This window comes from Zalophus californianus, chromosome 7, assembly GCF_009762305.2.
Source record: "Zalophus californianus isolate mZalCal1 chromosome 7, mZalCal1.pri.v2, whole genome shotgun sequence".
Taxonomy (NCBI): Eukaryota; Metazoa; Chordata; class Mammalia; order Carnivora; family Otariidae; genus Zalophus; species Zalophus californianus.
The window spans coordinates 10,741,749-10,765,135 of record NC_045601.1 but is presented as its reverse complement, the minus strand read 5'-3'; the positions used below and the strand labels follow the sequence as shown (position 1 = coordinate 10,765,135).

At 38.8% G+C, this 23,387-nt stretch overlaps 1 protein-coding gene across 11 annotated transcripts in view; it reads left to right on the top strand.

Moving 5' to 3' along the window:
- The window catches only part of ARID1B (AT-rich interaction domain 1B), a 437,415-nt gene that overhangs the window by 237,715 nt on the left and 176,313 nt on the right, over positions 1–23,387 (top strand). For 9 of the 11 annotated variants that reach the window (XM_027601115.2, XM_027601112.2, XM_027601114.2 and 6 more), the window contains one exon: positions 21,642–21,683. The exons of the other annotated variants lie outside the window; for them this stretch is intronic. In XM_027601115.2, the coding sequence (XP_027456916.2) occupies positions 21,642–21,683 (42 nt within the window). The remainder of the gene's footprint in view (positions 1–21,641; positions 21,684–23,387) is intronic. 11 annotated transcript variants of the gene reach the window in all.

Here is a 23,387-nt window from a genome sequence, read left to right as displayed (position 1 = left end):
GGTCTATGAAGAGGTAATGTTTTTAAAATTGATATTTCTGGAGCTGATTATATTTATTTGGAAGGTGACCTACTCAACAGAACCAAACACCTCAACAGCCGGTCTCTCTGGAAGTAGATGGGTGTCTTGATTTGCAGTGTAGCAGGTGCTAACTCTCTAACACTGTCCTTCTGTCTTCCTTTTGCTGCTTTCATCCCTGGCATGAGAGTAAAATTGTAGGGGGGACCCTACTGTCCTTGTGCCAGTCAAGGCATTACTCTGCCCGACCGTTATATAAGCTCCCCCCTCCTCAGAAAGAAAGGTAAGTTTCCAGCGGGGTTGCTGCTTCTTCATTGCCTTTAAGATAGCAAAAATTACCTCAGAATGATCAGAGCCCCTTGCTATAGCTGTAAGAGACTGTCACTGGAGACTTCTCAGAACTAGTCACAATTCCCAGTGTGGTCCAGGGAAGGGTCTATAGAAATGGTTCTTTCCCTTCTGTCTCTCAGAAGACATCTGACTAATTTGTGTGCTTGTGCAGTTGGCTGCAATTTTTTTGCATTATTAGAACCATTACAGGGTTAATCTTTATAGATCTTCTTTTAATGCGTTGTACTTTACTTTTTTATCAGTAATCACTGATACCCTTTATGCAGTGGTATCTTTAGTTAAAAAGTCTTCCTCATATAAATTTAAATTACATCACCCAATCTACAGTCTTCCCCTCTCTCCCCCACCAAGATATCTTGACTTATCTGTGATATGGCTGTTGAGCATCTGAACTGTGGCTAGTCCAGATTAAGATATGCTGCAACTCTAAAATATACAAAGTGGATTTTGAAGACATAGCATTAAGAAAAGTAAAATATCTCCACCTCTTTGAACTCTCGACATCTTTCAGAAGGGAAAGACATTAGAAATAGGAGTAATCAATCACTAACAAATCCACAAGCAGGGACAACTCATTTGGGGTATGTTGTGGGAAGGGGTTTTCTTTGGTGTAGCTTCGTCTAATGTCACTGCCCAGTGCTGAAGCCTGTGGTAATCCAGCAAAAGTTCTGGTGATTTTTAAAGCCATCTTTGTTGATTACAGAGAATTTTGCAAAGGGCAGATTGAGGAAATAATTCACATTTATTGAACTACTCAGAAGTAATACTTGCAACCAGTAAAACATCTGTTGGGGACCAAGGCAAGATGTTCTGTTTGTTTTGGCTATAATTTCTATAAAAATGATTATTGGATTTTATAAAACACATTTTTACTTTCTACCTTGTTCCAAAATGGATTTTAAGTAGCCAGTTTAATAAAGTAATTAATTGGTTAGCACCTTTTACAGGAATCTACCAACAGAAAGATGGTATCTGTTATTTTAGGAAATGCGCTAGTCGAAATTCCAGTAAAATAAAAATTCATGTTCCTCCAGATGATTGGTTCTTATCCTTTTTTTGGTCTCTTTCTTGAGACCAGACCTTATTCATCTGGAAACAAAGCACTATCAGTCTGACCAAAGACAATCCATAAGAGGATCTCACATTTAAGAATGCCTCACCTATCTCAGATTGTGCTTTGAAGTTGAAAGTAAACATAGCCCCAGCTCCTTCTGCATGGTACAAGTGTGTAGAGCCTAAATACCTTCTAACATGGAAACTTACTGTTTTAGGGGGAAAAAGTGTTCAAAAATAAGTTGTAATTTAAAAAAAATAACTGCCCACCTCTTTTTTTATGATAAAATCCTCTACTTCCTGGAGATACTTATTTCAATACAGCTATTTAAGGACTCCCTATATACATATGAGAAAGAATCTTCAGGCCTCAACCTTACTCCCACTTACTAATCTGAGGGTTTGTATTGCTGGAGTGTGAGAATGTTTGATTTCCAGCATTTCTCTTTTTAAGTTTCTATGATTTAGTGCCTACTACGTGTAGCACACTTTCTAGGGGTTTACGGGTGGGATAATACACATAAATGCAGAATGGATGGACCTTGCTTTCAGTGATGTAAGAGGAAAATAGACATGTATATGGTTACATATAAAATGATTAAATCAATTCAATCCAGTAGTGTACAAAGTGCAGTAAATTCTATTGAAGGGAAGGGATCAAAAAAGTCTTCTTGGAAGGAAGCATGGGGATTTCAAAAGGGCAAAATTATAGGGAAAGTGGAAGGGCTCAATATGAATAAAGGCCTGAAAAAAAATATAGTAGGTTCAGCACACAAGTCACCAAAGAGGGTGATTAAAAGAATGAGTGCAAGGAGATGAAAACGCATGGCAGATTAGAAACAGACTCCCCAGGGCCCCTTCTCCCAAGGTAGGGAGTCTGCACCCAGTTGTCTTGATACTCTGAGGGATTTTGAGCAGAGTAACGTATTCAAATCCGTGTTTGCTGAAGACAAAGACAAGCACTTTGAAAGATAATGGGTGGGAAAGAGTCTGGTGTCAAAGAAACCAGTTTCACAGAATTCTGGGTTTTAAAAGGAGAGGTAAGGCCCTCTACTAAAGGCAGTGCTAACCGGAATAGAGGCTTGGATGGATCTGAAAAACCGGATTCGGGGAGTGACTGGATGATGATGAAAGCGAACTTTCAGTAATTGCTGTTTAACTCTAACAACCGCCTGCTGTCATTATTCTTCCCGCTTTATACCTGAGGAACCTGAGGCACAGGGATGCTAAGAAACTTCCCCAAGAATACAAAGCCTTTGCTTGGAGGAGTTAAATTCAGTCCCAGGTAGTCTTGCCTGAGTCCAAGCTCTTAATTTCTGTTTCTCCCTGGATATGGAGGAAAAGCAATTCTGAAGTTCTAACATTTCTAGCCTCCTGATTCCACCAAAGGAAAGAGGAACTGTGTCCTTTACAACTTGGTGCTCACTGAAGGTTCTCTTTGAGGGTTTATTCTCATCTCATTCTACATGCTTTTAATAAGCTCAGGCATCCATTCCCATGACCCCAGCTATCCTCTCCTTTCCTGTGACTCCATGTTCTGCAGTCTTTAGTACAGGTACTCTGACCTGTACTCCTGTTGCTAGCTGGCTGTCTCCTCCTTGGGTATACCACAAGCATGTCAGAGTAAACAGCCCCAAACCAACCTCATTAGTTGCTAGTAATGACATAAGCATGCTGTTTTTCAGCCCATCAAGTTGAAAACAAGGGTGTCATCCTGACCATTCTCACAGCCATTATCTTACTTGAACTAGAACCATCTCAGAATCTCATTAGCTCCCTTAAGTGTTCTTTTTTATTTCCCTGCCTTTTTCTGTTGACTTGCATGCATGCATGCATACATATAGAAATAACTACCTACCTGCCAACCAACCAGTTGGCACACTTTGGAGGACTATAAAGCAGCAAAAGACCAAAAAGTAGCTGTAAGAGGGAAAGGAGGAGAAAGTAGGTAATTTCAGGAGGAGGGGGAGAGTGCATATAAAACAAGAAATTTGCTCTTAAGGAAATAACTATCTGAGGTTTTAAAAAGCTTTGCAATAAAATTGAAAACCATTTAGCAAAGTATGTTGTTAGGAAAATTAGTAATATTCAGAAAATAAATGGGATAAATGGGAATATAAATAACTTTTGAATATTTCCTCACTGATGAATTGACCTAATATGGACTTGGGTAGTTGTCTTTATTCTTGCTTTTTAGCCTTGTAAATAGTATCATTTAATATACGTTACTCTTTTACAGCCTGGTACTAGTTCAGCTGTTCATAAGGGATTTAATATAAAGTGAAAAAATAAGAGGTACATGGGCACACCTTTTTATTGAGAAAATGTTGTCTAGCCATGTAATTGTAAATCAGTACCTAAAAAGTAAGGTGTTTAAGTAAAATAAATTTAATAAGCATCTTTTCTTATTAACCCAAACTTTAAAATGTGAATAAGGGTTTGTAAATGTTTGAGTTCTTAGTGTATATGCTGCCATGCATGTTTTTCTGTCACTGATATTGTTGGTACTATAAATAGGTAGAGTTGAATGAGAAATTGTTTCATATAAACAACAGTGAAGCCTAATTTCAGCCATTTCTCTTATTCAACTAGAGATTCGAAATATTGCATAGTAGTGTTTTAAAACTTTTTAACAGTTTCCTCAAAATTATTTTTCTGATTTTTCTTAGTTTTCCTCCGGTGTTACCTCCTTCCACCTAACTCTTGTGTATAACTCAAGAAATTATTTTCTTAGTGTATGTGCATTTATACTGTCTCTGCTTTCTTTTACGGATCTACTTGATTCCTTAATTTTCTCCAAAAAGAAATAATCTGGCATTTGTGGTTATAAATTACATATAACCTTAATGGGTGACAGAAAGTTGCCCGTTTGTTGAATTTGATAAAATTAACACATTTGGATACGCATTTTGGAAAACCAGAACTTTAAATATCTGCCCTCAAAGACATGCTAAGGATGACCTTTCAGAAGCAGCCAGCCGCTGGCCAGTGCTGCGCCTAGAGCCCCTTCCGTTCAGGGCCCCTGCCTTGCGCCGGCTTCCCCTCGACGCTCCCTGGCTCTGGCTCTAGCTTGCCCGCCCGTCAGCTTCTGCCTTAATCATTCACCATCCTAATAGTGTATCTGTTTTTATTTGTTGCCAGAGACTGGCTCTTTAGAGTATCGAATATTTGAAGGAGAGGAGACCCCTTTCTAGCCACCAGCCCTAATATTACTTTTTATTTTTCTATACATTAAAAACAATTTTGCATTTGTTTCCTTCCCAACTATGTCTAGCAGTTTACACATCCAGTGATTGGCTCCGGCACACAATTAGGAAGAAACAGATGTTTAGGAAGAAAGTATAAAAAAGAAACCTGAAAGGTGAGGGGGAGGGGGGCGGGCAGATGAATGATTATAAAATTCCCGGTGCCTTCAACGCCGGGCCTCACGAACGAGCCGCTGCCTCGGGCCGCGACGGAGGAGCGGCCGGGGCGGCGCGGGCCGAGGTTGTGCAACAAAGCTCTGGCGAGTTGAGCTCCCAGCAGGCACCGCTCCGCGCCGCCCTCCGCCCGCGCTCCAGGTTTCCCGGCAGGCAGCTCTCGCCCCGCCCCCGGCCCTGTTTCCTCCCCCCTCCCCCCTCCCCCGCACGTAGGCTGGCGGCGGAGGGGAGGGCGTGGGGTGTCTTCCGCTTTTCTGGAGTCACGGCCGCGCGCCTTGGTCCCCGTGGCCATTTTCCCTGAACTGGACGGCCCCTCGGCCCTTTCTCTCCGGCCTTTGGCGGGGAGCTCGGGCAGCCGGCTGTGTAGCTTTCTGCAAGCCAGAAAACTGGCACCTAGCTAGGCGGTGCCAAGCGCACTGTCAGACATGGTTTTGTAAAGTTTCTGCTGACACAGCCTAACAGTTAAATGAAACACCCCAGCTGGACTGACGAAGGCGAAGAACGTTTTTCCTGTGCCATTTCTAGCCACAGTTCTACCCTAAATTGCTTCATTTGCCCCCTGACCTCCTACCGTGTGGCTTGCCAAAATCCGCGTGTTTTTATTTCCCTACCTCCTTTGGTGCCTCTTTCCACTCCTCCTCCCCTGCCCCCCAAAGAAATACCACCACCCAACTTCCAGGGCTAGATGAGGTTGCAACTCGTTTTGCGCAATTACAAGTGCCTGCTGGTGGAAAAGCACAAGAAAAAGCTGGGGAGGAAGGACGCGGGGTCGGAGCAGAGGCCAGGCCTCTAAGCGTCGGGTGGGGCCGGCGCTTGTGGGCGGGGGGGGCGGGGCCGGCGTGCCGGGGCCGGTGAGAGCTCCGAGCCCTGGCCACCAAACGGGGTGTGTCACGTGCCAGCTGGCGGGGGCGGGGCCTGCGGCCGGGGCGGGGACGGAGCAGGGCTCAGGCAGCCGAACACTGGGTGGGACCCGCACCTCTGGGGGAGGGGCGGGACCTGCTTCCTGGGGCGAGGCCCGAGTTCAGAACCCAGTGGACAAAAATAGGGCGGGGCCGGCGCGTGAGGGGCGGAGTTGCAACGTAGGGGTGGGGTCAGCTCAGAGCCCAGGCTCCAAATGCAGGGCGGGGCCCCGTGCTGGGGGTCGAGAGGCGGGGCCGGCAGGCAGGTGGAGCCTGAAGCCAAAGCCTGCAAATAACTCTGCTGGGCCGGAGGCTTGGGCTCAGCTGCCGGGAGCCCGTCTGGGGCTGCTTAAATAGCCATTTGTGGAATAATCTGGAGCGAAGTACACGCTCGTCAACCTTTCTTAGCGGGAAAACCTGCTTACAGCATTCTTTAAAAAAACTGAGAAAAGTCCAAGTTTGTCAAATTTTATCTCCTGCTTGTGTTTTCCTTAATTAAATGCTAACAAATCATTTCAGAATATTGCCTTTCTGCTTTTCAGCCTTTCTCTGGTGAAGATTCAGACATCGTTAAGTCTTATTGGTCACTTTCTGTAGTAGTTTTAAGTAGAATGTTGCAATCTGGACGCCTTTGACGACATTTTCAGCTAAGCTAGGTGACACATAAAACCGTAGTGGAATAATTAAGACATGCATTTAATTCAACTAGTAGTAACCAGTTATGGCCACTTGGTTTGTAAACTTCTTTTGTTCCACTCAGTGGAGTATATAATTTTTAAAGTCTGTTTACTCTCTTGAGAACTTACATAAGTAGCTTATTATTTGGTAGTGGAAGTTCTGCTTACTCTCATACCCAAATTAAGTGAAAATTAATGAAAGGAAATCTCCTTTAAAATGGAATCCAGAGACTAGTGGGGGAGCTCTCATGCCCACCACTTTTGATCAACTGCAGACGGGTAGGTAAAGAGACATACTTCGCAAATCCCTCCCACTTTAGCTAAGACTTCACTCTCCCAGCAGGAAGAAGGTTTTCTCCTCCCACGGCAACAGCTTAGCCAATGAGAGACTGTTGTAACGCGTAAAAAGCCACTATACTTCCAACAGTTTACTACATGAGACTTTTTGCAGCCCTTCCAGCTTCCTGCTTTCTTTTATAAAAGAATGTTCCTCTCTTTTGTTCTTGGAAGTCACCTATGGTTTTGCCATGGCTTGCTTGTCCTGACTTGCAATTCTCTGCTATTGCTTTTTTTCTTTTTTTAAGATTTTATTTATTTATTTGATAGAGAGTACACTCGCGGACACGAGGGAGGGCGCAGAGGAGAGAATCCCAAGTTCAAAGAGGAGCCCATGCGGGATGGATCACAGGACCCCAAGATCATGAACCCATTGGAAGTCAAGAGTCAGCCACTCAATCCAATGAGCCACCCAGGGGCCCCAATTCTTTGCTATTTCCATTACCTTCTGATGTAAAATAACTGGCAGTTTTATTTTTAAGGTTAGCACAATTCAATATTGAGACTCTTGAATTATAAGTTGATGATTTATTATGAGAATATAGTTTTGGGTTCTATTCTGCCTGTACAGCAATATTGATAAACTAAGAAACGAGTGTTCAGAAGATTTATTATAAGAGAAATGGTTTTCAGTAGTTCTAAATAGTTCTGTTTGCTTTTGTGTCCTGTAAAGTTATGGTGTTTGTGGTACAGATGAATATGCATCGTATTTTCACTTATGTATACAAACGAGATTTAATTTAAAAAAATAGATTGTTTCAGGGACATTTCTAACCTTATCAAGTTGTTGCTTACTTATGACACTTGCCAGTTCGGTTTTAAATTAAATTAAATCCAAAATTCTTTGAGTGTTTTGTTACAAGAGGGGAGTCATATACCCGGATATAATGTTGTAATCCCCACCGCGTCCACATTATAGTGAGTAGGGAGAGCGAATGCCGCGTGTTAGGGTAAAACCTGATTGGGGGCCATCTGTAGGCTAAGATTAGCAGCTCTTTTTAGGTTTTGGGCTACAATCTTGTGTAATAGTGGTTAAATTGATTTAGGTGTGTGAGCTTGGGGTTGACAGTATTTACCTCTGTAGCTTTGTGAGTGTTGAGTTAATGGAAAGGCTTAATTTTCTGTATATCTCGGAAATGATATGTATAATTGGAAAAGAAAACAGGACAAACTCTTTCACATGAGCTGGTGGAATTTGAAAACGGTACAACATTAACTGAAAAACAATTTCACCTGTCCTGCTCCCACATATTCTACAGGTAACTGACACTCCCCCAACTTCACTGGTGAAAATACATCTGAAATTACAGGTACATCAAGCTTTATTTAGGATTTACCATTCTAACATTACCTGGAAAGTCTTGGATTTTAAAAATCCTAACCCAGTTAAGTGTTAGCACAAAAGACACACCTATTTGGATAGTCATTTATGCCCAGTCTCTCCTCAAGAGCACAGTGTCTATTTGCTCTAAGCATTTGCCTGGTTTACAGCAAAATTCTAAAGTCAAACATTGCCCTCCCAGTATCCTAGTGAGTATGAGATTCCTGTATCCACCCTCCCCAGAGCTCTCAAAGAGACTCTTGAAGTAAATAATTTTATTTTATTTTTTTTCCATTTTCTTTTTTTTGATTTTTTATTGTTCTTTTAATCACCATACATTACATCATTAGTTTTTAATGTAGTGGTCCATGATTCATTGTTTGTGCATAATACCCAGTGCTCCACGCAGAACGTGCCCTCTTTAATACCCATCACCAGACTAACCCATCCCCCCACCCCCCTCCCCTCTAGAACCCTCATGAGTTTTTCAGAGTCCATCATCTCTCATGGTTCGTCTCCCCCTCTGATTTCCCCCCCCCGAAGTAAATAATTTAAGTGAGATTTCAAGCAAATGTCTGATTTGACTAATTTTGCATTCAGATTATAGATAGGGTTAAAGTACGTATGCAGACGTGTTAATAAGAGTTAGTTATCTCAGAGGTTATTATTTTTACTTTTAACTTTTGCCCATTTCCTCTTTTTAAAATAGTGAATTTCTATTAATCATAATCGGTAACAGCTCTCCCAGTTTAAAAAAGTAAAACATGGCATTGAGCTCACATTTCATATGAGTAGTTTTATCTGCCTGTGCAGGGTTGTCACTGAACTCCAGAGCTTCTTTCAGGAGGACAAATTTGTTTTACATTTTACTTAAGTTGTACTTTGCTTTGTAGAAGTTCCTCTCTGTGACCCTTCTATCATGAACACAATGATAGTGCAGTTTAACTGTTTCAGCAACTGAGGTAGTGTTCATCCCAAACACTGCTAAAAAGATTTGATTCAAGATCTTTCTGTTCTTATGCTTTTAATTATTAGTAGCTGGGATTTTTCCATGTCCAGACCAGGGTTTCTTAACCTGGTACCATTGACATTTTGGGCCTGATAATTCATTGTTGTTCAGAGGCTATTCTGTGCATTGATTGTAGTATTTACCCAGCAGACACCAGGAGCAAACCCCACACCAGTTCTGATGACCAAAAATGTCTCTGGACATTGTCAAATATCCCCTAGATTGAGGAGAGAGGGGGCACATGAAATTGTTTCTTGTTGCGAGCCACTGGTGTTAGACAAAACTTAAATTCATTACAAATCCTTGGCCAAGACTGTTTATAAACTTTTCGTAAAACAGGACACAAATGAATGAAACATGACATAAATAAAACTAGCTAAGTAGCTAGTTTCTTTTCAAGTTTGGTTGTACATTGTTTATTTCAGAAACCTCAGTTTTGCTTAAAACTGAAGAATTTGTATGAACAAAACAGTCTACTTAATAAAAAATGTTGAAAGAACCTACTGAGAGTAGCTGTTTCATACATTAAAAATTTAGCTTTTCAACCTTGAGACTGTATTTCAAGCTTTTGCTACTTTTTAAGTAGAAAATAGTTTCATGGTCTAAGTTCAGTAACTCTCTTAGAGCTATTGGGACTGACTTACCAAACAAATGTAAATATGTGTTCCTTTAAGAGTTTTTTAAGATTTCAGTTTTAAAAATTGAACTTAAAGATTTCTGAGCTAAAAGCAAAGGTACGATTATGAAGAGGGAAGTATCATGCTTCACATCTGAAGGTTTTATAATAGTTTCTTGTCTGAACTTATACATACTACTTTAGCTTTTAGTGTTGACTATAGTTTTGATTTTTTTTTTAAAGATTTTATTTATATACTGAGAGAGAGAGAGCACACATGAGAGGAGGGAGGGTCAGAGGGGGAAGCAGACTCCCTGCTGAGCAAGGAGCCCGATGCGGGACTTGATCCTGGAACTCCAGGATCATGACCTGAGCCGAAGGCAGTCGCTTAACTAACTGAACCACCCAGGCGCCCTGTAGTTTTGATTTTAAGTTAATTTGATGGTTTCCATGTTGGGGAGTTCAAATTTATAGGCCATTGTATTGAATAACAACATATTTTTATTAGACACATGATTCCTTTCTAACTTCCTTTCTAATTCCTTTCTAACTTCACAAAACAACCTGTAGTTGTTTCTACCTGACGAAAAAATTTCAAGAACCCCAAACTCCCCACCCCCAAAGAAAAAATCTGGCAATTCCCAAATCATGCAGAAATCTCAAGAAATTATCTACTGAAAATTTCAATTCTGTGATCTAGAACACTTTATTAAAACAAACCAAAAGAAAAAGGTGTACTATACAGTGAAAACCAAAGGCATTTTGAGGATGAGAAACTATGGAGTATTATTTCAATTTTTATCTGTATATTTGGAAAAGGTAATATTTTTTGAGTACTATGGATTACTGCATTGTGAAATGCAAAACAAGATAACATATAAGAAAAGTATTTTTACAGAATCTGAAATGAGTTGTAATAGAACATTTTTATTACCTCAAAAAATTTCCCTTGTGCCTTTATACTTAGGCCCTCCTTCCATCATACCCAGCTCCAGGCAACCACTGATCTGTTTTCTTTCCCTGTAAATTTGCCTATTCTAAAATGTTACAGAAATGAAATCATAGAGTAGATAACCTTTTGAATCCAGCCTGTTTTACTTAGCATAACACTTTTGAGATTCATTCATGTTCAGTTAATTTCTTTTTTATTGGTGAGTAGTTTTCCATTATGTACATGTGGTCTGTAATTTTATCAATTCACTAATTGACAGACATTTGCATTGCTTGCAGTTTTTGACAATTATGAATAAAGCCTCAATAAATACTCTCATGTCCGCTTTCATGTGAACATGTTTTCCTTTCTCTTGGGTAAACACCTAGAAGTGGGATTTATGGATCATGTGGTAAGCTTACTTTTACCTTCTCTACCAAACTCTTTTCCAAAGTGGCTCTGTTATTTCGCCACAATTAGATTATTTTTAAAAATCAGCCCTCATGTTTGAATCCCATGTTTCTTTACAAGTTAGTCTTTTATTTTTTTTGGCCATGTATGACTGCTAACTGTTGTGGAGTCAAAAGAATTCTTCCTCGGTAATTTCTTCTTCAGGGGAGCTCTGTAATCAAATCACTAGTATTTTAGAAAGTGACTTTGCTATTTCATGTCAAGACATGCCTCTTGACAGGAGGCAGCTTTTCTTAATAAAGCAGTTACTGATGAGTGTCACAAGTGTGATGCCCTCCTTCTCTTCCAGGCCAGTCTTTGGTCCATAGCTGTGGTGGTTCAGCTTTTTGTTTGCTGCTTCCAGTCTGACCTGAGTCTCCCATGTCCTCCCAGACACCAGTTGTGAGCAGAGGAGTGTTCGTAAAGTTCTCCCTGACTTTTTTCTGTACTAAAATGTCCATCTCTTGAATTACCGGTATTTTTCGACTGTTGAAGACTTGACATTATTTAGAGATGAGGCCTTTATGTTCATTCTGGAAGATTAATATTGAACAATTTTGAACTCAAAAAGGCATTAAAATGAACCCAGCAGCAAAACACAACCAATACCTATTTTTGAAGGCTTCCTCTTTTTCTTGTAGTTTTTTTTTTTTTTTTTTTTAAAGAAGATATATTTGTTTTGGAGAGAGGAAGAGGGGGCAGAGTTGAATAGCGGTCTGCTGACAGTTACTTGCCTTGAAAACTTCAACTCTTTTTTCTTAATTTGCCCCTTCCAGAACTTCCTGTACTAGCCTCAGTTTCCTTCACATACTTACACTCTTGGCTTAGAAGTTTTGTTCTCGTTGTCCTCAGTAGATAAGGCTGTCTTAAACAGCTCCTGGGAGGGGACAGAGTAGGTGACATGATTAGTGGGGGGCCAGTTTAGGCTCGTTGTTTGGACGAATACCACTTTACGGAACTATGAAAAGTGGTTGACTTCCCTAGAGACTTCTTTCTTAGGTTTACAGTTACTAGCTTACCTCATTAAGTCAGTAGATTCTTCAAATAAGTCCCATCCAAAGCAAGAATAAGATTTAAAGTAAAAGGTAGAGTTTTGTGGTGAAATTTAAGTATAACTAATCTTATGTTCTTCTTCCTCTCCCTACTAAGTTGCCCCTCTGTTCCAACTTGATCAAGATAGCCCTAAACAACTTAATTTAAGCTTTAAAGGGCCTTAAAGATACACAGTAATAAAAGTGTGATTGTCACCGCTATTCCAGTATTTCAAAAACCACTGTATTTTGGTAGAAGTATTTTATGGTAAAAAAGAAGTTTTTTACATCTGGCTTTTTTTTTTTTTTTTTTTTTTACATGCAAACCCTGGGGACAGAGTTGAGGGGGCCAGGACATGTGGACAGCGGAGAAGGTGGCAGAAAAAGAAACCACTGACACATAATCAAATTAATAATGTATACAGAGCTATTTGGGGCAGCAATAGAAGTTTAATTTGTTGATCTACAAAAGTATTTTTACTAGCTTACCTAATTAAATCAGTAGATACAAAATATTTTTGTTTTTAAAACACCTTTTCATTCTAATCTAATCACTTTAAATCATCTTTGTTGCACTCCCTACCCTTAGATACACTGAGACCCTTTCCCATGGCCTTTATCTGTGGGTCTGCACAGTCTGTCTGTAGGACCTCGTTTGCATACTAATTTTATAATAACTTTCAACTTGCTTTTCTGAGCCAGCCTTAATGGTGGGTAGGATTGGGAAAGGGGGTTAAGTATGGTCAAATAGTAGTTTAGCTAAGTTTTCATAGGTAATAGGTAAACCTATTACCTTAATAGGTTTATCTAGTTATACATATATATATTTTAAGATTTTATTTATTTGAGAGAGAGAGAGAGAGCATGAGCAGGTGGGGCGAGGGAGATGCAGGCTCCGCACTGAGCAGGGAGCCTGATGTGGGATTTGATCCCAGGACGCTGGGATCATGACTTGAGCAGAAGGCCGACAGATACTTAACCGACTGAGCCACCCAGGCACCTGTCTAGTTATTTTTAAAATTAAAAATTTTCCTCATTATAAAATGTATTTAAAATTAGAAAAAAAAGTTTGTATTATTGGTTTGTTTTTAGAGCATTTGAACTTATCAAACTGTAGTGTAATTTTATATAGTATGGTAAATGTGATACAATTTTAATATCGATCTATATATGAATGAGTAGATACTTGGGTAAAAAGGGAGGTGTTGCTTAAAATGGTGTTGAATTCTGACAGTTCACAATGAATATGATACAGTGGGAAATGAGATAATAGAATTATTTCAGTTTTTATGAAGTTTAGATAAACTACCACTTAGTGTTTAAAAGTTTTTAGTTCTTAGTAAGAAATAGATGTTAACTTGACGTATACAGATGAGGCACTCACATAGAAATGATAATGTAATAAATAGTGTTTTACTGTACATGTATTTTCTACTTTAATAAAATATGATTTACAGAAAGATCTAAGGGTGAGTATGAAAGCATTGCTTTTATTGGAAGTATGATCTGTTTTCAGAAATTTTGTTCACAAATTTACCTTATTTGTATACACGTGTTATATTAGGAAAGCTAAGTGAAATCATGCATAGATACACTGATCTATATTTTTCATGATTCCATAGCTCATATTTCTTGATAAACACTGGAAGTATAGAATTGAGGAACTTTTCTACATGTGATGTTTTTAGGTATAACATTCTGAATGCCCCCAGACCTACACATATGTTGGTCATGTACCTGATGTGGTGATACTTGAGCTCCTGTTGCACTTTGTATCAAGGAGATCATCTCTGGAGTGGGCATGGTACAGTGACCCTGAAGCTTGCTCAGTGCCAGTGTTCATCAGTAGAATTTATGCCTGTCAGTATTCTTCACACTGATGACCTGCCGCACGGGCAGGGCATTCGTAACCACCTGCTGTGTTGTGGTCAACCAGCCTTAAATGCAGAGCTGAAATTGACTTTTAAAAATTAAATTTGGAAAGATTGTGAGTTGTATGTGGTCTTTGTAAAATATTTACTGTAGTCGTTTCTTGGTATAGTACAATGCTAAGAGAATCATTACATTTTAATTCAGGAATAGGGAGAAAAGAGTCTTATCTTTGAGGGACAGCCTTCATTGCCAACAATTAAAAAAAAAAAACAAAATTTTTAAAGGAATTTAAAATTTACTCCTGGCTAGAGAGACAAATGCATGAAATACATATGTTATATATGTCATCATTAAATATAGTAACTCTAGTATGTAATGCAAGGATGTATATCATGAGCCAAATGGTACATACATAGGACTTTAATGTATGTATTATATTAGATGGAGCATATTTTAAATCTTGTTATATCTACACATATGACATAGTAAGCTATATCAAATTTGGTTTCATAACATTTATATTTTGATGGTGTTACAAGTTTTCAACCCATTCACATGTATACATTTATTCCTTCAACGGTTACTTATTTAAAAAAAAAAACAAAACACACTTACTTATTGAGCCTCTACTCTGTGTCAGGCATTCTCTAGGTATAAAACATAAAACGGTGAATGAGATAGCAAGGTCCCTGCTTTTGTGAAGTTTACGTTTTAGAGATGAACAATCAAATTTCAGCTGGTTATACAGGAGAGGAAGAGGGGCTTTCTGAGGATACAACCTTTAAACCAAGGTGGGAGTGATGTGAAGGGAACCAGAAATGTGAAGATCTGCTACAGAGTGTTCCAGGAGGAGGGAGCAGCAAGTGCAAAGGCCCTGAGGTAAGAAAGGGCCATTTTTACGAATGGAAAGGAAGCCAGTGTAGCTGAAACATTGTGCGTAGAGGGGAAGAGGTGGGATTGGGGATCAGTGAGGCAAGCAGGAGCCCCGCTGTTCAGCTGCTTGTGGACTACAGTAAAGAATTCAGACGGAATTTTATGGTCTTGGAAAATTTCAAATAGGGAGTAGAGATGGAGGAGGACTTGGTATGTAGATATGTAAGAGCTTTTAGAATTGCCTTTATGATCATAGTGTTTTTGCATGGAACTCTGCCAGTAGATGTATGATACTCAAGAGTTCCCTGATGTCAAGTTGTGCAGTGTGTTAGCTTTTGCTGTGCAACAGACCAGCCCTTAACTTAGTGCTTGGAACAGCCACCATTTATTTATCCCACAGTTGGACAATTTGGTCTGAGCCTGAGTTGTTCTGGTTTCTGTTGGGCTCATTCTCCCTTCAATCAGCTCCTGATCAGCTAAGTGGCTCTATTTCTTGGAGCTGACTGGCTCTTAGTTAGGGTGATATGGTAACAGAACCATTATGTCTCATCCTCCAACAGACTCGTCTGGGCTTGTTCACATGGTAGCTGGTTGACTTGCAAGAGAGTGATTAGAAGAAGTATGCATTGCCTTTTCAGTCTTAGACTTGAAGGTGGTACAGTCTGATTCTGTAGCTGCATTCTGTTGATCCAAGCAAATCTCATGTCCAGCCCAGCTTTAAAGGGGAGAGAAATAGATTCCACCTTCTGGTGGAAGGGGTTGTAAACTCACGTTGCATAGTGTTGGCTATTTTTACACACTCTTATTTCACACTCAAGGCCTTTTTTCTCTGAGCCATCATGAGTTTGTGATTGCTTTGTGAATCTCAAGTGAAGGTATCCTCTCTCAGAGAACTGAATTAGAAAGAGAAGGGTGATCCTAATGGTGACAACTTTTGTTTTAAATTTAATAGCCTGGGATATGAAGACACAGCTAACATCCTAGTATATAGAAGATTATGTGAGCATAACACTTGTAGACAAAAGCATAATTATAACATCTCCACTGTTTGTCTTGAAATCATATTGCACTGTATTTAGTATAATAGAAATGATCTTTGGTTGCAGAGATGAAATTTAGCATTGTTATTAATATTTACTGGTTCCCTAACTAGAGACAGGTTTTTAGTTAATTTTAAATACATTCAGAGAGTGGTGGTTCAACTCAGCAACAGTTAGCAGTAGAAGGCATCAGTGTGTGTTCTTTTACCAGCTAACCAAACACTGAGCGGTTTCAGCAAGCTGTGTCCTTGAGTTGTCATGTGGCCTGTTCATGCTAATAAGGAGAATGAGGAGAATTAATAAGAGAAGAATGCTGGCAGGGTTTTGCATGGTTTTTTTTTAAGCATTCATTTTTTTCAATGGATTACAAAACGTAAGAAAATAATGAAAAATAATAGTAGTAATAACAAGCAGTAATAATAAAAAGACAAAACAACTTCCTTGCTGTCTAAAATAAAACTTTGCAACCCCGTGTGAGCTGCTATGTGGTTGGACTGTGAGGGAGAGAGGAGGGGAGGGTGAGGGAGGGGCTTGTCCTACAGTTTAAATTGTCATAAATCCGGGGACATGGTTTTAGAGAGCAATTTATTAATGTCTGCTTCTCCTTAATGGCATATGGCTCTTTCTGGCCCAACCAAAGCAGATACGGCAATCTTTGTAAGTAGGACAGTGTTTTCATTCCTCAAACACCAATCTAGGCAAACTATTTTTTTCAAGAGCATCTGAATTCTCAGTGATTTACTTGTGGACAGATACCGTGACTGCAAATTCTATCAGGTTCTTGTGTACTGTTGTCAATCTCCTCCTCTCAATTCCCATCCCCCTTTAGGTTGAAGACCTCCAGGTAAGTTTGCTTTTCCCATCCCTACCTGGAATTGGAGGCCAAATGTGTATCATTTTAATGTTTAATTATGGTAAAGATGTGGCTTCTCTGATCACGGAAGAAAAGGTAGTGGGTCATTCTGTCCCATAGTTACCCAAATGGGAAATTAAAGCTGACTCACCTCTTCCCTTGTTATTTCAAAATAAAATATAGATGGGTCAAATATTTAAATGGGAAACATGGAAGTCAAACATATTAAAAGGAAACATGAATGAATATGTAAAAACTCCTGGAGTGGGGAAGACATTTTTGCACATGGCACATAAGCTAGAAGGCATGCAGGAAGCAAATGGATAGATAGAAATATTTGTAATGCCAAATTCCTGTTTTTAGTCCTGGTTTTAAAATCTAACAAGTTTATAAGCATTTTCTTATGTTATAGAAGACTTCCTGAACAGTGAGTTTTTTATGAATATGGAATGGTCTGTATAGGAAGTACCATACTTTTTTTTAACCATCCCCTATTTTTGTACATTTTTTTCTAATTTGTCATTATTTTTCAAGGAATGGCATAGTACACATACTTTATAATTTATAAGCAGTTGATCACAAATTAGATCATAAAGATAGATTTCTCTAGAAATCGATTGACATTTACTTACATTTCTGTGATTATTTTTGACATTAGACATTTTTTATGTTATTGGCTTATTTTGTTAACTACTTTTAATTGAACAAAAAACACATGCACATGGTGAAAAAATTCTAAACACTGTAAGACAAAATACAATGAATATTAAGTTCTCTCCCTTGAAGTAATCACTGATGTGTCTCTTACGTATCTTTCCAGAAATGGTCCAAGTATATCAAGCATAGAACCCACCCCCACTTTTTAAAAAATTACAGATGTTAGCTTACTGTGCACACTGTTCTGATTCTTTCCACTTAATGTAATATTATAGAAATCTTATCTGCACACATAGATTTATCCTTTTTAACAGTAGTATAGTATTCTATTGGCTGTATGATAATTTATTAAACACTCCCTTGTTGACGGTCATTTGGTTGGAGGATATTTTCAGCTTTTTACTGTTACAAACAACTCTGGCAAACAATTTAGTAAATATTTTTTGCACTTGGATATCAGTAGAATTATTAGCTCAACACTTAATCATGTGCATGTACATTTTGATGGATACCGCTAAATTGCATATTATTCCAACATATGTTCTCATAATGAGTGCAAGGCTATGTTGTGATTTCCCATACCCTTACCAATATTATAATTATCAACATTTTTAATCTTGGTAATCTGTAGTGAGAAAATAGAATAATGTTAAGAGTTTGGATTTGCATTCCTTTAATTATGAATAAGATTCTTCATATATGATTATATATCGTCACTGTCACTTTACTTTTTTGTGACAGTGTGATCCTGACTTTAGGAAAAAATGTTTTTCATTAAAATGGGACGTACTTTTGGCATAGTTTTATTTTAATGGAAGCACTGCTGGATATCAGTATTCTGTGCTTTATAGGTGAAAGTAGAAAGGACTTCAGAAGTGATTCAAGAAAGAAAAGTCCAACCAATTTCACTTCCAAATTCGTGAATTCACGTTTTCCCGATTTTCTTGATGGAATGATTGGAGATTAAATGGTTTGCTTTGATTTTGGTAGAGGTTGGGCTTAGTAGGCTACATGGGAGAGACAGAAGCCACTGGAAGGTTTTGTGCCAAGCAGAGTGTGAGGACTGTCAGTGTTCTAGCTGCTGCTGAACTTCCCAGGTGATTTTCAAAGTCCTCTACAGACGGAATCCTTTTAGGCCCTGGTGTTATAAAGTGTTGATGGTAGCATCATTTGAAATAACAGGATCGAATGGAAAGGGCCTTAGGAAGCCTCTGCTTTGCTAGCCTGCTCACACCCCTTCACACCTTGCACCTCAGGACTCCTGACAGGTTCTCTCCCTGTGATGCAGGTGGCGCTTCTCATCAGGGTGCTCTGTCTTTGCATTTATTACAGCCTCTGTGTGGAGATGAGGACATTGGGCATCGTGTCCTAAGTTTACGTTGCATAAAACCTGTGACCATTTTTTCCGGGTGGTTTTTATAACACGGCCAGTTTTAAATCTCCCCAAACTGAAGTTTAGAAAGAAAAATGACACTGTGAATAATCTCATCTGGTCATTTTCGAATATGAATTTATTTTTTTAAATGAATGTTTAAATACATTTCATTCAGGTATTTATACCTGAGTAAAATTTGGCACTTTTTAGCTCTTTCAGTAGCGTTAAGCACAATGCCTTGTATGCGGTAAATATCCAGAAAGTCTTTGTTAATGAGTCAGGTCAATGTAAACCGTCAACATTCTCTCTTCCCAGTGTATTATTAAGTCTTTCCACTGAGATGTACTAATATTTTCCAGTTGTACATTCCTGTTTTAAGTTCAAATTGTGACTACTTTATAGCCAAATTAAATTTGGTGATAATGGTTAGTTAGTAACCAAAATCCCATCCAATAACTACAAATCTACAAGCATATATATATATATATATATATATATATATATAATTTTACACGTGTTTTAGGCTTATGAAATATAAAATACTGACTTTCTTTTTTAAAAGATTTAAATTGATGACGAAAGGAAAAAAGCTCAGCTGATCTCTGCTGATTGTTAAGGTTAATGACTGCTACCTGAAAATTTTATGTGAAGGTTGAAATACTCCCTTACTCCCACTAGAGGGGGATTCCTTCCAACTTAGGTAAAAATACTCTTAGATCCAACATGAAAACCTTTGTATGACATTGCTCTTTGTTTTTTAGTAAATTGAAGTTGATTTCATATTTTTAAAAATCAGCTGTTTTTGTGTTGGTATTGAAATATAAAATCTTTCAGAAACGGAAAATATAAAATACAGTTCAGTAGAACTAGAGTGCATATATGTGTAAACCATAGTGCTTTTGAATAAAACAAAATACACTTTTTAAGGTAGTCTGATGAAATTGGTTAGTACTTAGGAATTGCAAACCTCTTCAGCCTTCCTGGAGATAGAATGTGGGATGCAGGATGAGGCTGACCTTTTGAAATCCACCGCCTTCCTCCAGGTTCCAAGGCCTGTCTTTGTCTCTGTCTCCTGACTTAGCTGCACGGACAGTTCCTAAATTCCACTTGAAAGCTTTTGTTATTATCTCAAGTTTTCAAATATATCAAAGCTAAATCTTTAAATAGATTTCTATGTGCTATTGAATTTTCTTGCTACTTTGACTTTTTATAATATGTTAAACGCAGAACTCACTTGGGGATGGTTTTTGCAGATTTAAACTTCTAATATATTTTAAAAATAATTGTATGCATATTAAAATATCACATCAAAAGGGTGAATGTACCTAATATTAGTATATGCAGATATGATCTATGTATATAATTTAAGAGTAAAAGTCACGTAGTGTTTACAGTAGTTAAGATTCAGCGAATTTGTTGTTTGTCCTTTGCCTTTAACTAAAGTCTTCAATGTTGATAAGAGGTTTTAATGTAAAAATATTTGAGGTTAGTAATCTAGTGTTGTGAAAGACAGGATTTAGGAAATTCAAACATATGTAAATTGCCAATAACTGTTGCTGCCCCCCCCCCCAACAAAGTCTATAATAAGATCTTGTTTCTAAATCTAACAATTAGCTTTGGAAATCAAAGTGTAAACAGACATGCTGTCAGTGAGTCTTATAATGATTTTGCACTACAGTTGATCCAACATTACACATTTGGTATCAACAACATATGGTTTTTGTCAAAATGAGGCTGGTCATCCTCCCAATACCTAATCGTGCGTTTCTCTTGCTTTATGCCCCAGTCTCTGTCAGGTACCAGGTGGTGGGGGAGCCTCACTGTCAGCCAAGCAGTTGGAGAATACAATTCCTTCCTCATTTCTTTTTTGACCCCTTTACTTTTGTACTGGATGACAATCTTACTGAAATGATCTTCCTTTCTATATTTCCTTCCCTCAAGGGAAGAATCCAATTTTGTTTTATAGCAAGATACATTGGACAGGCCTCTGTGCCTTCTACTTAAACACCTACCACAAAGGCCTAGTTTTAAAAGGCTGAAAACTCACAGTGTAGCCAGCAAGTCTGATATTATCGCTCTACCCCCGTCTTCTGCAGACGCTTAAAAATATTCAAATTCTGTTGCCTTCTTTCCTTGCTCTTTTCCGTCATATATTGGTACTTTGTAGTAGTCAAAGTTAAAAGCTTTACACACCAGACTGAATAATTATGTTTAAAAAACAGTAATTATCAATACACGTCTTGTTCCATGCAGCTTTTTAAATTCATGTTAATGAGCTCTGTCTTCTCATGCACAAGACTGACAGGCAATTTTGAAGTTTTGCCATCATTTCACAACTTGTTGCTTAGACTCTGCCTGTCTTTTCCTGAGTATTGCTTTCAGGCACTCTTGCTCTGCAACATTCCAGAGACTCAGGACTACCCACTCTGATGGGAGCAGGGCAAGAAATTACTAGCAGCTTCATAAGCATGATGAAATTGCTTTATGAAGCATACTTTCCCCTCACTGTCTGTCAGTAAAAGATCAAAAAGTATGCAACATCTTGTGATTTAACTGAGAAAGATGATTCTTCTGACTTCTAGATCCTTTTGAGGAACTTATACCACCACTTCGACATGATGGCAAATACATGCATTTGATAGGGGCTCGCCCTGTTTTAAATCTGGAATCCAGGGCAATGACCTGTGCTTATCCCCAATCAACTCTTGAAGAGAATCGCAGATCTCTCTTTCTTGATGTCTGACGTAAATTGAATACTAGTTTTCTCCAAACTCGTAGTTCCAGGCCATGCCTGTGTCTGTGGCTAGACTCAAAGAACGTTTTTGAGAGTGCCTAAATTATTTTTTCCTTATGATTTCAGGTTGAAGTCTTGACCTCGGAGGATACCGCCTTTGGACTCAAGGTGTGTAGTCTGATGTAGCTTATTGGGTAGGTTTCATCAGCTCCCCTAAGCGGATTGGAAGCTTCAACAGATAGGACTTGTTTTTATTATCAAATGCAGAGGTTCTAGAAGTCTTCCAGAGTTTAAGATTTCCCCTCTATTGTGGTTAAGATTAGACTATGGTAGTACTTTCTTTACCTTCTTTCTTTGTTGTTGGGAATATAAGAAATAGTACAGGAAACTAAGAGTTTCATTTAGTAGTAACTGATGTTTAAGTTTGGATTAGCTGTGGAACAGGATTTATGCAGTGGCTCCCAGTCTCAGGGTGGGGGGGGGCACTGCAATACCACCCTGAATGTTACCGGAGCGCTGTTTTGGTTTGCCACTCCACTTTTCATTAATCCATTTATTCCTTATCTCTGCTTCAAATATTTATTGAACCCCCATGTTCCAGTCACAACTAAATTAAATCCCGGTTCCCGCCCTTAAGTTGCTCACAACCAGTTGGTAGGCATAGGCCTATAAAGAAATCCGTTGTCCGGTAGTGTGGTTGTTTCCCTGCTAGAAATGTGCGGAGGCTGCGGGAGTGGGTGGGGCGGAGTGGGAAGGCATTCCAGGAGCTTGACCCCTTGAGAGAGAGAGAGTATATTTAGGCAAGTGAGGAGGACAAGAGAAGCGAGAACTATTTTCAGGTCAGAGGACAACCGTGAAAAAAATTGAGAGGGAACAGAACTAGTTAAATTCTGCCTGTGTGGCAAGATCAGAGGTTGAGGAGGTTAAAGATTTGAATTTTATCTATAGAAAATGCGAAGCTGCTAAAAGATTTTAAGCCAAGTAGTGGTTAGATTTACAATTTAGATGATTTTGGTCACTTTGTGGAGGATGGATTTGCCAGAAACCAATGAAGGGCAGTTGAATGGATCAGGTGAGAGGCAGTGCGGACCTGGGCTAGTACAGTAGAAGAGGAAAGAAATCCTTAGGAAGTGAGTCTTCGGGACCTGGTGATCATTGGGGAATGCAGGATGAAGAAGGCAGAGGAGCTCAGGATGAGCCAGAGGAAGAGATGGTCTGTCACACAGAGAAGGAGCACGCAGTGGGAGCAAGCCCAGATACCTTAGAATTACCGTCTTCTGGACCTGTTGTGTTTTATTGGATTGACTTGCCTTTTGGACATACTTGCTAGTAATTCTTAAACCATGTAAGGAAATTGGTAAGAGGCAGTTATTAGGGAGTCTGACTTCATTTTCACGTAGAGGTATGGAAGTACAGTGTAGGTGCCGTCAATTACTCTGGAGGTCAGAAGTCGAGGAGGACATTTGGTGGAAACTTTAGAGCACACTGTATGGATGATTACTCTTCCCTGACCCCTGTATGTGCTACATCTTTGGCTTAAAACTAAAAATTAGGTGTTTATATTTTTTCCAGTTTTTTTCTCTTCTTTCCATTCTAGATGCTTGGCATTTTATTAGTACAGTTTAATAGTTGTGCTGCAGCTATAGGTGGATGACATTGTAATACTAGCAAAATCAAAGCCGTTCTGAGGTTATAAGCTTAGCAAGGTTTACATCATAAATGAATATAAACTAAAAGTAAAAAGATAAGACTTTATAAATATTTAGATATTTGGTAAACGAACTCAAGTTTTACCTTAACATATTTCTTCTATTTCTGTATCTGTCAAAAATGGCTAAAGAAAATCTTAATTATAAATAGATCTCATTCAGT